A 14,905-nucleotide genomic window follows, 5' to 3' on the forward strand; every position below is an offset into this window, starting at 1 on the left:
GTAAAGGGGCTTAGGAAAACTAAAAATGTTTCTTTCTTTTACCTCTGTGAAATTTGAAGAATTAGGATGACTATATCCCCCTAATTCCCTTTGCATTAAAGGTGACCATACATCTTGGTTGGCTTATTCCATCTTATTCCTGTTGTCCCAGAATAATTAATAGTTCCCTATTTTATTCTGAAACTGAGCAATACATTATATGGTCATCTTTCTTAAAAGAAGCACAATTGCATTCAATATGCTAGGAATGTTTGAACTCCTTTAATGTAAGGCTCCTCTCATCCCCATAACTGGGTACCTCTTCCTAACATTTTCTGTACTGGCAGGGAACCCACAAGTGGAACATTGAGCCTCTTAGTTTTCTGCTCAGCCAACTTGTTTTACTTTCTCCATATACTGTGTCTCCCCTCTCAATAGGGAGAGCATAGCCCCCACAATAGCTTTATTTTCAGGATAGACTTTATCTGACTCTCATTGATGTTCTCCAGAGTGCTTTTCATCAAGTACATACTGAAACAAGAATAACAACAATAACAGTATTTTAGTTTAAGATATTGTTTGCCTCTGCAGAACATTTAAGATCTAGGAAGTCCTTACAGTTTCTAATACTTGCCCTTTCGTGTCCAGTCTTCTGATATTCAGAACCCAACTGTGTCTTTCCACTGTGTGTGATGGTTTAATTGATGTACATGTTTATCTTCCATTCAAATAAAATAATTAGTGTTTTGGTTTAAGTAGTTATCTTAAAAATACAGCATCAGGAATCCATTCTACTCTCAGCCCACCCCATTTCTCTTACCATGAAAGAAAGATTAAATTTTTACTAAAGGCTGCTTATAAATGTATTGAATGTTGATGTCATTTTGGTGCTTAGAGAATGATAAAAGAAAATTACCAACTGAATAGATTTCCACTATGAGAAAGCAATTGTAATTCATACATTTAAATAAGAAAATCCTATTTTAGGAAGAGAAAAGAAAAAAGGATAAATTCATGGGCGGGTTAGAACCAGCCAGCTGCTTTATGTGCTAAAAATAGTTTTGCCTTTGGAATCAACTTGTTGGGGAAATGTTCAGAAAAGATGGTTAGGTTAGGTCTTTCCTATCTCAAAATAAATACATTATTCTTGTCCCTAATCTTCCCATAGTTTTTACACTATCCTTTTTACAACCCAAGTTAAAAACAAACAAACAAAAAGGCATCTTAAGGACTGTATCTCCTATTTTACTCTTTAGTGACTGCAGTATTCTGACTTTTGCCCGTTTTCATTGAAACTGCTTTTCTTAAAGTTACCCTTAATCCGATTGCTAAATCTGGTGGACTATACTGACTGACAGCTTTTCAAAGCATCTGTGAATGTTGATCATGCCTTTCTGTTTCACTTTCTTTGATACTTTCCCTCTGACTATTCTTACTTTCTCCATCTGTTCCCTGAAATGTCAGTGCTCCTAAGGTTCTGTTCTTCACCTTTCTCTCTTCACAGTTTAGGTGATCTCCATGACTTTAATCACTATGTCTCCCAAATCTTTTTCTTTCTGTATTTCTCTTTTGAGTACCAGGTTCATATTACCAGAAACTTGTTAGCTATCTATACCAGGATGTTCTAGGGCCACATACACAGAGCACCTTCCCCTCCTGCCTTGACAAATGGCATGACATCTCCCAGTGGCTAAGCCCAAACTGGCTATCATCCCTAACTTTTTCCTCTGTCTCCTCTTTGATGTCATTAATTACCAAGCTCTAACATTTTTTTTCACGTTTTCCCCACATTTTTTTATTGCTGTATTATGGGTGTAAAAAAATGATGAGATTTGTTGTTATATATCCACACATGCATACAGTGTAACCAATATAATTTGGCCAATGTCATTCCCTAGCACTTGCCCCTTCCCTCCCCATCTCACACTCCTTGGTCCCTTTCCTCTACTCATCTTCCTTTGCTTTTTATGTGATCACCTCCCTCTTGCCCCCATTTTCTTTCCTTTCCTCTCTAGCTTCACATATGAAAGAAAACATAACAACCCTTGACCTTTAGTTTGACTTATTTGCCTAACATAATGCTCTCTAGTTCCATCCATTTTCCTGCAAATTACATAATTTCATTTATCTTTATGGTTGAATAAAACTCCATATTTTTTATCCATTCATCCATTTTTAAGGTTTATTTTTTAGTTGTAGTCGGACACAATATCTTTTTTTTTTAAGTTGTTGATGGACCTTTATTTTATTTATTTGTATGTGATGCTGAGAATCAAACCCAGTACCTCACACATGTTAGGCAAGCGGGCTGCCACTGAGCCACAACCCTAGCCCTGGACACAATATCTTTATTTTATTTATTTATCTTTATGTGATGCTGAGGATTGAACCCAGGGCCTCACACTTTCTAGGCAAGTGCTCTACCACTGAGCCACAACCCCAGCCCATTTATCCATTGTTGATTCTGGAGTTTGGCTATTGTGAATTGTGCTGTTGTGACCATGGGTATGCGTGTATCTCTGTAGTATATTGACTTTAATTTTAAGTTCTAGCAATTCTAAAGTTCTAAGTGATACCCTGCAAAAAAAAAATTATTTTTTGAAAATAAAAGTATAAGACATCAATGTATAATTTGTGGATTTTTTTAAAAAATTCCTTCTTCTTAACTCCTATATGTAATTGATAACATTAAAGGTCTAAACTTTATAATTTAAAAACTTGTTGTTTCTTGAGTATTCATTGGTGCTATGCAGTATACTAGGAATTTTATTGTATTTTATTTCGTTCCGTTCTATTCCTGTTCCATTTCCAATCCTGGGGTTCAAACCCAGGGCACAAGCAAGTCATAGTTACTTTTACCAGATAGTTGGTATCATTCCTTTTCACTCCCCACAAAAGCTTGTGTTTATCTTCATCTGTCACTTGCCTCTTCTGTCTTCCTGTCTATAGACTATGAACTCCTTGAAGTCAAGAACCATATTGTGGGGCTGGGGTTGTAGCTCAGTTGGTAGAGCATTTGCCTTGCATGGTTCCGTCCTCAGCACCATACAAAAACAAATAATTAAAGGTATTGGGCTGGGGATGTGGCTCAAGAGGTAGGGTGCTCGCCTGGCATGCGAGGGGCGATGGGTTCAATCCTCAGCACCACATAAAAATAAAATAAAGATGTTGTGTCCACCGAAAACTAAAAAATAAATATTAAAAAGTTATCTCTCGCTCTCTCTTTAAAAATAAATAAATAAATAAAGGTATTGTGTCTGTCTACAACTAAAAATTTTTTTTTTAAAAGTACCATATGGTGATTCTAACTTTGATTTCTATATAATAAAGAAGGAGAGGGAAAGAAGAGATAGAAAGAAGGGGAAAAATGAAGAAAGAAAGGAAATGAATGAATGAATCCATCCGTTAGATAGTGTATAAAATTATTAGGTAGTTTAGTCTCGAGTTTATTACCTTCATTTTTAAAAGGCAATAATGAACTGCTTCTTTATCAACATTAATCTACCATGCAAAAAAGCTGAAATGACATTAGTGGTGAGAGTTTAAAATTACTAATATTAACTCTGAAGATAAATTGCTACATTTGTTTGCTATCCTAAAGAAGAGCTGTACTTAATCTGTTAGTTTCTAATTGCTATAAGTAAAATGCTAAATCAACTTCCAAATTAACACCGGAATATATTTATGTGGCTCTTTCATCCTTATTAATTATTAATGTTCTTTTTATTGAATGTTGCAGATTTTTCAGATATTAAGTGTATTGTTTCAGGTGTGTCTATAGCTCCTTCACTTTTCCAGCCTTCTCTAAAGACAATGTGAGTCCACTTGTAGTACATTGTTGAATTAACCCATCACTCGGCTCCATTCAGTCCCCTTGCTATTTCAAGAAAATGTCTAGTAAAGAAAAAAATAATAATCTTATAATGCTTTGATGATATTATTATTGTGCATTTTTACAGATATAATAAAAAAATTCCTTCCTATGTAACAATTAGTTGGTGATAAAATATCACACCTGGTTAACTGATGACTGTGAGCTTTGTAGCTACAGAGGATCAAAATGAACTGAAGTATATCACGTACTTCTCATCCTACCACCATTTTCACATAATTATTTGAACTGTACCACTATTCTTGTTTGTTCCCCTCAAACATTCCAACCAAATCTTTAGAAGGAAATCCCCCCTAAACTTTGAAACCACCGAACAATATATATGTAATAACATATGCAGGAGAATAGGGGCAGGGGATTTCAGAATTTTTCTAGTAAGCTAGAAGTTATTCATGTATTCTTTTATCCTGAATGCAGAATAATAATTTTTATTAGGGCAAACAGTTTAAAAAACTTGTCTCTTTCATTAATAAGTTTCTTCATATATTCTAATCCTGTTTGCTATCCAGCATGGCAAAGTACGTGTTTCAGCATAGCAGAAGCACTCTAAAGAATTGAAAATAAGCCAGGTGCGGTGGTGCACACCTCTAATCCCAGTGGTTTGGGAGGCAGAGGCTGGAAGATTGTGAGTTCTAAGCCAGCCTCAGCAATTTAGTGAGTCCCTAAGCAACTCAGTGAGACCCTGTCTCTAAATAAAATACAAAATAGGGCTGAAGATGTGGCTCAATGGTCGAGTGCCCCTGAGTTCAATCCCTGGTACCTTCCACCCTACAAAAAAAAATTAAAAATAAAAGTATAAGACATCATTGTGTAATTTGTGGATTTTTTAAAAAATTCCTTCTTATTAACTCCTATATGTAATTGATAGCACTAGAACTACCTGCTAGGAACATTCCTACAAGTTTGATCCATGTCTGACTATTGAGATGGTTCTTCATAAACCTTAACTTTTCAAGGAATGCAAAATGGGAAGGAAAAAAAGATTCTTTCTTGACAAAGTCAGTTTATATTGGAAAGGCCAGAATTTTTTTTTAACTACCAGAAATTTACTATCAGTTTTTCTCACTATATTTTTTTAACTTAGAATAGATAATATATGAGTGCTCAGCATAGGTCCATGATAGAAGGCTTGCCAAGAATTAGTGCAAGGTCAAGCACCACCACAAACAAACAAACAAACAAAAAAACACTTTATAAGCAAAGCTGGACATGGTAGCACATGCCTATAGTCCCAGCTACTCTTAAGATTGAAGCAGAAGGATCACTTAAGCCCACAAATTTGAGACTATCCTGGGCAACAGACATTCCCTCTTAAAACAAACTAAAACACCAAAAACCTAAAGAGCAAACAAAAAAAGAGTGCGAAGTAAGATATTTCTTTGTTACTTTTAGTACAGAATACACAGCTACAGGCTACTCAAAGCACTATGGTAGTTAAACTGGTGTTATTTCAGATGCACAGGTCAAGTTAATGCAGGTGCTTGCTTAGGTTTTAAACAAATCCAGATTACTCACTTGAAATGGCAAAAATCCAAGGCTGAGCTTTCCTCAGAAGAGAAGTGGGTCAGAATGTAATAACAGAAATTATTATGCATAATAGTGAAGAATTTAAGAAGCAACTGCTACTTGTATTAGGCTACAGCGTAAGTATATATCACATCAGCATTACCAGGCTTCTTAAATAAAAGAAATAGTCAATGGTTTTTAATAATTATTATATTTTATGATTTATAAGTCAGATAAACAATTTTTAGTTTAATGTCATCTTTTGTTCTAGGATTTCTAATTACTTGCTGAGATACACACTGGCTACTGAAGAAGCTTCTGTGACTTAAATTGTGTTTATTCTTTGAAAGTGAACTCTCATCTTTCTAACTCCCAAGTATTAGTGAAATAAAGTGAGCAAACTTATACTTTGATAATTCTTTGATTTTGAATCTAGCATTTCATTCATTTTTCTTTGCTTACAGAACTTCCTTATGGCTGGGAGAAGATAGAGGACCCTCAGTATGGGACATACTATGTTGAGTAAGTTTGTTATCTCAGTTAATGTTCTCTCAGATGTTCTCCTTTCAGCATACACCTTTAGGGAATACTAGATATGGCACTTCTTGCTTCTGTGAATCTAGTGTGTGCATGTTTCAGCTAGTGCTCAATAAATGAGCACTTACTTCACTGACCTCGAATCTCCCAGAAATTGGCTTTGAATTTCTAAATATAGAAAGTAAGAGGTGGAAGCCTGGTATGTGCCTGTAATCCCAGCTCCAGAGGAGGCTGAGGCAGGAGGATCACTTGAACTCTGGAAATTAAGACCAATCTGGGCAACATAGTGAGATCCTATCTCAAAAAGAGACAGGTTGCTTTGAGGGTTAGTTGCTGGAGATAATGTCATTTGTTCTATACCTTTAAAGAGAAAAGCAGTAGATAGAAAACTGAAATGAAGGCACTGGAGAGAAGAACTCTTGAGGTCACTTCCAACACTACCAGTGTGTATGCTTCTGAAAACAAAGGACTTTAAGGGCATCGTAACATCAGGATCCAACATTTTGAAATACACAATTAAAAGTGTGTTCTCCTTTGAGTTAATAAAAGAAGGCTTAGTATTTTTTTCAGGGGTGAACGTTGCTTCTTATGTAACTGTTATGGTTAAGTTTAAGTATAAATGTGTGTCAGAGAGGAGCACAAAACACCTGCATGTTATCCAGAGAAATTAGACCAGTGTCACAACTGATTTTTCTTTTTCTGATCACTACATTGTTACAACCATTAGAATAGCCTTCTTTCCCACATGCTACAGATAGGATTTCAACCCTAGGTGTCTTGTGTCAACAAAAATTGTATCAGGAACATTACTATTTACCTAGAACTCAGAGTCCGAACCTACTGCCTGAGTGGCGAAGGCAAAAATGATATTTTCACTTGGAAAAATAACAAGCACAAAAATCTAGGTGTTTTGTTGTTGTTGTTGTTGTTGTTGTTGTTGGTACTGGGGATTGAACCTTCAGGTGCTTTAGTACTGAACCACATACCCAGTACTTTTTCTATTTCTTTATTTTTGAGACAGAATCCCATGAGGTTGCTGAGGCTGGCTTCAAACTTGTGATCCTCCTGCCTTAGCCTCCTGAGTCGCCGTGATTACTGATGTGCACCACTGCACCTGTGTAGAATCTTCTAGATTTATGATTGCTTTTTAATTTTTCAACACTTGTTGACATAGAACAATGCCATTTCCTGGCAATTATCCCTAAAGTAAGATCTCTGGCTTTTACTGTAGTCTTTAAAATATAGGTTATTACCGAGTCACTCTGGTTAGAGAGATTTTTGGAATTCCTTAAAATCCAATATGTATCCTGAGAAAGCAACTCAATTAGATTGACCTTTAGGTGTATAACTTCACAGTTGCAGGTTGTTTGTTCTTTTCAATAGCTATGCTGATTTTCTTTCCATTGTGTTACTTAATATGTTGATGATACTGATGAAATGTGATATGAAGAGTATACAGCAGCTCTTTTGTTATTTTTTTCTAAGGCATATTTAGTTTTAAAAAAAGGAAAAAACAGCTGTCTTTCAAGTCAAAGAGGTATTTGAAAGCCAACTAAAAATGCTTTATGGGATTTTTTTCTTCCTCTTATAGTTTAGCCTATTTAAATTGGGCTTCAATCAACTATTATTTGCCATTGACACTGCTGAACATTTCTGAGATAATGATTCTCATTATTAGCCATTCCAAGTACATGGGCAAGAGGTGAAAGTCATTTGCCTGTTATAAAATCTTGAGATGAATGATCTTGTTCCCATTAAGCAAGAATATAATATTGAAGCAACTTTAGGACAAGTCCTGAAGTGACATGCTCCCAGTTGTCATGGAGGTACGTGGAACAGCCTGAATTAAAAGCAACAACATCAGCAGCAGCACTGAGATTTTGTGTGATTGTTCCCAGAATGAGCTCATTTACAGGAAGATAATTTATTAGATTAAGAAAGAGCAGACAGTACTCAAGATGCACATTAGTATGGAGTCAGCTGAGCTACAGAGTGTGGCTTGATTCCCAGATGAGCTACATTTTGAATCTCAACTGTAGTAATCTGCAGTGAGTTTACTGATGGAGATAAAAAGCTGTTACTTGAATGGCTACTCTTTGGCTCTCTTACTTTGTCAAACCAGATGGCACAATGATTGCTTTTGGCAGGAGCCTTTGAGGAGTAACAACAACTGCAATAGCATTTTTTTTCTACGTGAATTTTTATTTTAAAGGGTGATATTCTGAAATGGATTATTTTTTAAATGAATTTGTTTCAGAATTTAATGATAGGACTTTACAAAATATTTACATATTTAAAAATCTTGGCTTTATTGTATCATATTAAAGGCCTCTTGGGCTGGGATTGTTGGCTCAGTGGTGGAGTGCTTGCCTAGCATGTGCGAGGCACTGGGTTCGATTCTCAACACCACATATAAATAAATTAAATAAAGGTTCATCAACAATTAAAAATTTTTTTTAAAAAGGCCTCTGATATATATCTGGTTTCTTATCTCAAATTCTTCATGAATTTGTTGAGGTAAATTTCTAAAATCTAGATATTAGACACAAAATTGTGATACAGATTTCCAAATATATATTATATGTTTAATTATGCTTATCTGCAACCCTTATTTAATTTTTCTGACAATCTATGATATTCTTTCTTAGGAAGAAAATTATTTATGGAATATCTCTAACTCCCTGGCTAATTATATGGAAAACAAAATCTGTTAACATCTTATTTGTTTGTTACATCTTAATAATATGTGTATATAAGTAACTAAATGAAAAGGAGAGTATTTTCATTTTTTGTTTTGTTTTAATCTGAATAATTTAAGGTAACAGATGCACTTAACTTTCTTCATTAAGTCTTCTATTCTTTTGTCAGAGTATTTTTAGGAAAAAGATTTATCATACACATACTTCTACCCTCTTCTCCCACACATCACAGAGGATATAAATACAAATCACTACTTTTTATGGTCTAATGCCTGGGTGGCAAAATGAGTCATTCTAGATAATAATGTTAAAGGGAGCCAAGGGTTCTTTCTAAACTGATTTGTTCTTTTCTGAGTGTCAGTCTTTAGTTTGTTTGTTTTTTTTCTTAAGAATATGTAAAATGTCAGTTCCTAATAATTTATTTAAAAACCTTAGATTTAATAAAAACCTAAGAATTTCATTTTCACAGAGGTTTCAACAGTTAACTTAATGTGCCTCTGTTAGTTTGAGACAGAAGCATGCTTAAGCTTTAGTGAAATTGGAACCCAGAGGATCTCCAGTGGAACTTGCCATATTTAGAGTTCTGAAATTAAACAGCCACATTTGTTGTGGAATTTATATGCCCTAGAAGCCTAAATGACAAAGAAACCTAACATTCTTTTCTATATGCTATTTATTTTGACCCTGCTGCCTTTCACCACTATCACCATAATGTTCACAAATGACAAAGTATATATCTGATTTATGTAGCTATTTATATGTAGATTTTATAATAGTAAGCCTGTCCAAAAACAATAATATCCTGAAACTTTCATGATCTGATGTTTAATTGTTACCCAGTAATGTCAATTGTTAAAGTGGACTTTACTGGAAAACGTATCATTTGGCTAAAATGTCTTTGTGGCAGTGCTAAATATGGTTCCCATTATTTCTACGTTAGACCTAATAGTTTTACACATATTTTTATTTATTTATTTTTTAACATCAGTGTGTTTACTTAACTGACTCACTATGTTCCCTGTGTAAAACAACTGCTGCCCATGGAATGTTGAGTTCTATTGGCTAATGACCTGCCCTCTAGTCTTCCTACATCCTTCTACTTTCCCTCAGATTTCTCTGCTTTCCAAGAGTCAGTTGGGACTGTTCCTGATCATAAGTGCTAGTTAAACTTACCTTGTACTCATAAAACTAAATTATTATATAACTGTGAAGAAATGTAAGTGTAAAAGGAAAGAGTTATTCTATAAGGCAGTGTGATAAAACAAAGTCATTTTTCTTAGTTGCTACTGAATTGACGTGGGCAAGTAATATGCTATGATACTCTTCAAAAAGTTCTTCAAAAGTATCTCTACAGCTTGCTTCATTTTGGAGAAACTTAAAACCCTACTATCATTAACTTCCTTTAAAAAAATTTTTTTAACTGACCAATTTACCAGCACTTCTCATTACATCAGGTAAGGTTTTTAGTGGAGTTTCGACAGTTGTTACTCATTATATTGACTGGATTTACCGAGAAGCTACAGTTAATGTGTCTCATAAGCTTCAGTAGCTTTGACTTCCAGATTCCTTCTGTGGGCCTTTTTATCTCTGTCAGTTTCTCTGTGTTGTGTAACCTATTGAATACATACATATCAATCTCTTAATCTATGGTGACAAAATGGTATGATGATCTATTTTAAAATATGTAATTTTCTCATATTTTTCTTCATTTTATAGTCACCTTAACCAGAAAACCCAGTTTGAAAATCCGGTGGAGGAAGCCAAAAGGAAAAAGCAGTTAGGACAGGCTGAAATTGGGTCTTCAAAACCAGGTAAAACTTTGTGTTTGAACTATTCTTCTAAAAATCAATTGTGAAATTTGTGTGCTGAGTTAATAAAAATGAGTTTGAACTTTTCATTGCTAGGGCTTTGAAATTGAACATACAGTGTCTAATTGTTGCCACTAAAAAGATATGAATAGTCTTAATAAAACATCTGAACATTGTGAGAATACTGAGATTTTTCTCATGACTGTATAAAGAATATGAAATTATTGAGAGGAAGGAATGGAGAGATTTTTTTATTAATTTGAGGTTTGAATTTGAAGATTAGATTATTTCTTTATGTTTAAGGTCACACCCAGGATTTCTAGTTCATTATGTGCTTCTCCCAAGCTAATTGCTTAAATATAATGTCTGTAACCATTCAGAAACCTGCATTAATTAGTATTAATTAGCATCTAATAAGTCTAAGAAATTCTTTGCCTACGTCATAGGATAATGATGTAGGTAGATATTAGTAATATCAGAATTATTTGGGGGGCATTTTAAAAATACACAAAGTCTTTTTATTTTTGTTTTACTTGTTTGTTTGTTTGAGACAGGGCCTGGAAAAGTTGCTTAGGGGCTTATTAAATTGCCGAGGCTGGCTTTGAACTTTGGATCTTCCTGCCTCAGTCTTCTGAACACTGGGATTACAGGCATGCACCAACATACCTGGTTCCATGAGATCTTAATGATCCTAGTTATGTGTATTTTGAAAAAACTGTGCAGGAAATTCCTATATTTTATCCATTCCTTCTCATTTCCTTCCCCTTTCTCAACTGTCATTTATAGCCAGGGGTCTATTTGGTCATTTTGTAGTAATTCAGTGAACTCTCTACTTGGGTTGCCTATGAAAAAAAATGGTTCTTTCTTGCAGCTACTCTTTAAAATCATAGACCAATCTCTCCTTAAGTTTTGCATATGCTTTAACAAACATTTTGAGTTTAACAAATATTTTTGAGTGTTACTATATGCCTGGTAGGGCTTGCTAGTCACTGGGTTTTCAAAAATGATGGAGATTAAGACAGGTCTCACCATTAAGAGATCATAGTTTCTTATACTAATGGTTGTAGCCTGGGGTGATAGATGCTATTCATTTAACTATTCATAGTAGTTAAATGTGTAGGCTGAGGAGTAGTTTTGAAATTCATCTATGTAATCTTGGATAAGTTCCCTGAATCCTTTGTGCCTCTGTTTTCTCATTTATAAAGTAGGAATAAAACTAGGAATGGTGGCACAGGCTTGTAATCCCAGCAACCCACGATGCTGAGGCAGGAGGATTACAAGTTCAAGGCTAACCTCAGCAACCCAGTGAGACCCTGTCTCAAAATAACTCTGGATATAACTCTGGCAAAACACCCCTGGGTTTAATTCCCAGTATCTAAATAAATAATATCTGCCTCTTAAGATGGTTATAAATATGTAAATTAATGCATAAAAATGTTCATAAACATTTGTGAGGCACTGGGTTTGATTCTCAGCACCACATATAAATAAATGAATGAAATAAAGGTCCATCAACAACTAAAAAGAATTTTTTTTTAAGTTTATAATATTTGGGCTGGAGTTGTAGCTTAGCAGTAGAGCGCTTGCCTTGTACCTGTGAGGTACTGGGTTCAATTCCTAGCACCACATATAAATAAGCAAATAAAATAAAGGTCCATCAATAACTAAAAAATATGTTTTAAAAAAAGTCTATATATTTGGCTTGTGGCTATCAATAAATGCTTTTATTGTTATTAGTAGAGATGTACAGTATTCACTTCTTATCTGCTGGGATATCTTCCAAGATCCTCAGTATGCCTAAAATCATGAATAATACAAAACCTTATATATATGCTAATAATACACACACACACACACACACACACACACACACACACACACACATGCCTTTGATGAGCTTTCGCTTTCTTACTTAAAGGAAGCCCTGTGGCTTCTCTTTGACATATACAAATCACCAGCATCACTACTCTTGTTGCTTTTGGGACCATTAAGTAAAATAAGGGTTATTTGATGACAAGTACCTTGACTTCATGAGAGTTGATCTGATAACCCACATGAATAGTGTAGACAGCATAGATATGCAGGACAAAAGATGATTCATGGGGCTGTAGCTCAGTGGTAGAGCATCGCCTAGCACAAATGAGGCACTGGGTTCGATCATCAGCACTACATAAAAACAAATAAATAAAAAAATAAAGGTTAATTTCTTAAAAAAAAAAAAAGTTGATTCATGTCCCAGGTGGAATGGAACAGGATGGCATAAGATTTCATCATGCTATTCAGAGAGTCATGCAATTTAAAACATGAATTTTTTATTTCTGGAAATTTCTATTTAATATTTTTTATTTATAGTTGACTGTGGATAATTGAAACCACAGCAAAGCTATGATAAGAGGATACAACTCTAGGGTGAAAGAAAGTAAGCACAAATAAGACAATTAGGAGAAGTAAAGGTAGGTGGTTTCCTATAAAAGAAAGGGATTTATTAGCTATTATTTCAATGATTTAGTTTATGAGCTTAAAATGCTAGTTTTCTGCATTAGGTTTGCTCTGATTTTCTATTCTTTATGGTTTCCTTGAGTTATATAGACTATCTTGAAAATTGGCTTTGTGTGTGATGTATATTCATCATAATTATTTTTGTTCTCAACCCATTTCTTGTTTTGGCCCAGATGTGGAAAAATCACACTTTACTCGAGATCCATCCCAACTTAAAGGTGTCCTTGTTCGAGCATCACTGAAAAAAAGCACAATGGGATTTGGTTTTACCATTATTGGTGGAGATAGGCCTGATGAGTTCCTACAAGTGAAGAATGTGCTTAAAGATGGTCCTGCAGCCCAGGATGGGAAAATTGCACCAGGTAATGAGTTTGTCACAATCACTTGAAGAGCAGTGATACTATAACAAATATTATAGCAAAGAGGATGGAGATACACACACACACACATACACACACACACACACATATACACAGTGAATTATAGAACTAAAGAAGGTTACTGTATTAAAATGTTTAGCCTCAAAATTAGAAGCATGCTAGCTTGAGGGAAGGCTATTTTTAAAAACAAGCAGATATTATTAGAGGAAACATTAAATTTATTAATTTTTGGAATATTTTGTATAATTTTAAGATAATTCGTTGGTTATACAAAACTACAGTTTTATTAACCATCTCAGAAAACCATTTGAACATTTGATTTTCTTTGATTATGTAGAGTACTTTTGGAGGTAGGATTTGCTTATAATTGTTTTTGAAAAAAGGTTCTTTGTTAAAAGGTTATAGTGATAACAAATTGTTATATCCTGCAGTTTTTGTTTTTTGGGGGGGTGGATACCAGGGATTTCACTCAGAGGCACTTAACCACTGAGCCACAGTGCCAGCCCTATTTTGTATTTTATTTAGAAATGAGGTTTCACTGAGTTGCTTAGTGCCTTGCTTTTGCTGAGGCTGGCTTTGAACTCATGATCCTCCTGCTTTAGTCTCCTGCCTCAGTCTCTTGTGCTGCTAGGATTATAAAAGTGATTATAATATTGTAAAATCAGGAAAACAAAATTAAATTTTATAAAGACTAATTTAGCTGACTTTTCAGTGTTTTAAATAATACAGTCATTTTTGTGTTGAATTTTTTGTTGTGGCTTCCGCTTTTAAATATCTGATTTATAATAAATTCAGAATCTCTACAAATAGAAGGACACTAAAAAAAAACACATTCAGGGCTGGGGTTGTAGCTTAGTGGTGGAGTGCTTGCCTCACATATGTGAGGCACTGGATTCCATCCTCAGCACCACATAAAAATAAATAAAGATATTGTGTCCATCTACGACTAAAAAATATTTTTTTAAAAGAGAGAGAGAGGGGAGAGAGAGAGAGAGAGAGAGAGAGAGTTTTTAATATTTATTTTTTCTCGGCGGACACAACATCTTTGTTGGTATGTGGTGCTGAGGATCGAACCCGGGCCGCACCCATGCCAGGCGAGCGCGCTACCGCTTGAGCCACATCCCCAGCCCCTAAAAAATATTTTTAAAAAAAGAAAACACATTTATAAGTTGACATTATTCAAATTTCAGTTTTACGTTTCTCAAATGAGAATAAATTTTTAAGTATATTTATAACCTGTGGCCTGTTAAAATCAAGAAATAAGGCGGTAATGAAGGATAGCTTGTATGTGCAAATAGCCAGTGATGCTCATCTTCTGTGCACTAAATACTTACCACAACATATTGAGCTTTGTGTGGCCACCTAGGTAGGACTCTGTATACAAATGTTGATAATAAAATTTGCAGGGTTTTTTTTCCCCAAATGATTCACTTGAACTTGAGGTCAAAACTCTTTGCTGCTAAAATAATTAAGACTTTAGATATTTATATAATTTTTTTAGTGAGAAGTCATGAGAGAGAGAATGTCTGTTAGAAATGTTATCTTTTCAGTAAGTAATGAACAGTAAGGTAATTCCAGAATTCAAATTTGGTTGTTAAATTTACT

General features: G+C 34.6%; 1 protein-coding gene across 2 annotated transcripts in view; it reads left to right on the forward strand.

Annotated features, from left to right (window-relative positions):
- The window catches only part of Magi3 (membrane associated guanylate kinase, WW and PDZ domain containing 3), a 233,731-nt gene that overhangs the window by 178,594 nt on the left and 40,232 nt on the right, over positions 1–14,905 (forward strand). For both annotated transcript variants that reach the window (XM_026394189.2, XM_026394188.2), the window contains exons 7-9: positions 5,842–5,899; positions 10,330–10,424; positions 13,094–13,282. In XM_026394189.2, the coding sequence (XP_026249974.1) occupies positions 5,842–5,899; positions 10,330–10,424; positions 13,094–13,282 (342 nt within the window). The remainder of the gene's footprint in view (positions 1–5,841; positions 5,900–10,329; positions 10,425–13,093; positions 13,283–14,905) is intronic.

This window comes from Urocitellus parryii, chromosome 11 (genome assembly GCF_045843805.1).
Source record: "Urocitellus parryii isolate mUroPar1 chromosome 11, mUroPar1.hap1, whole genome shotgun sequence".
Classification (NCBI taxonomy): domain Eukaryota; kingdom Metazoa; phylum Chordata; class Mammalia; order Rodentia; family Sciuridae; genus Urocitellus; species Urocitellus parryii.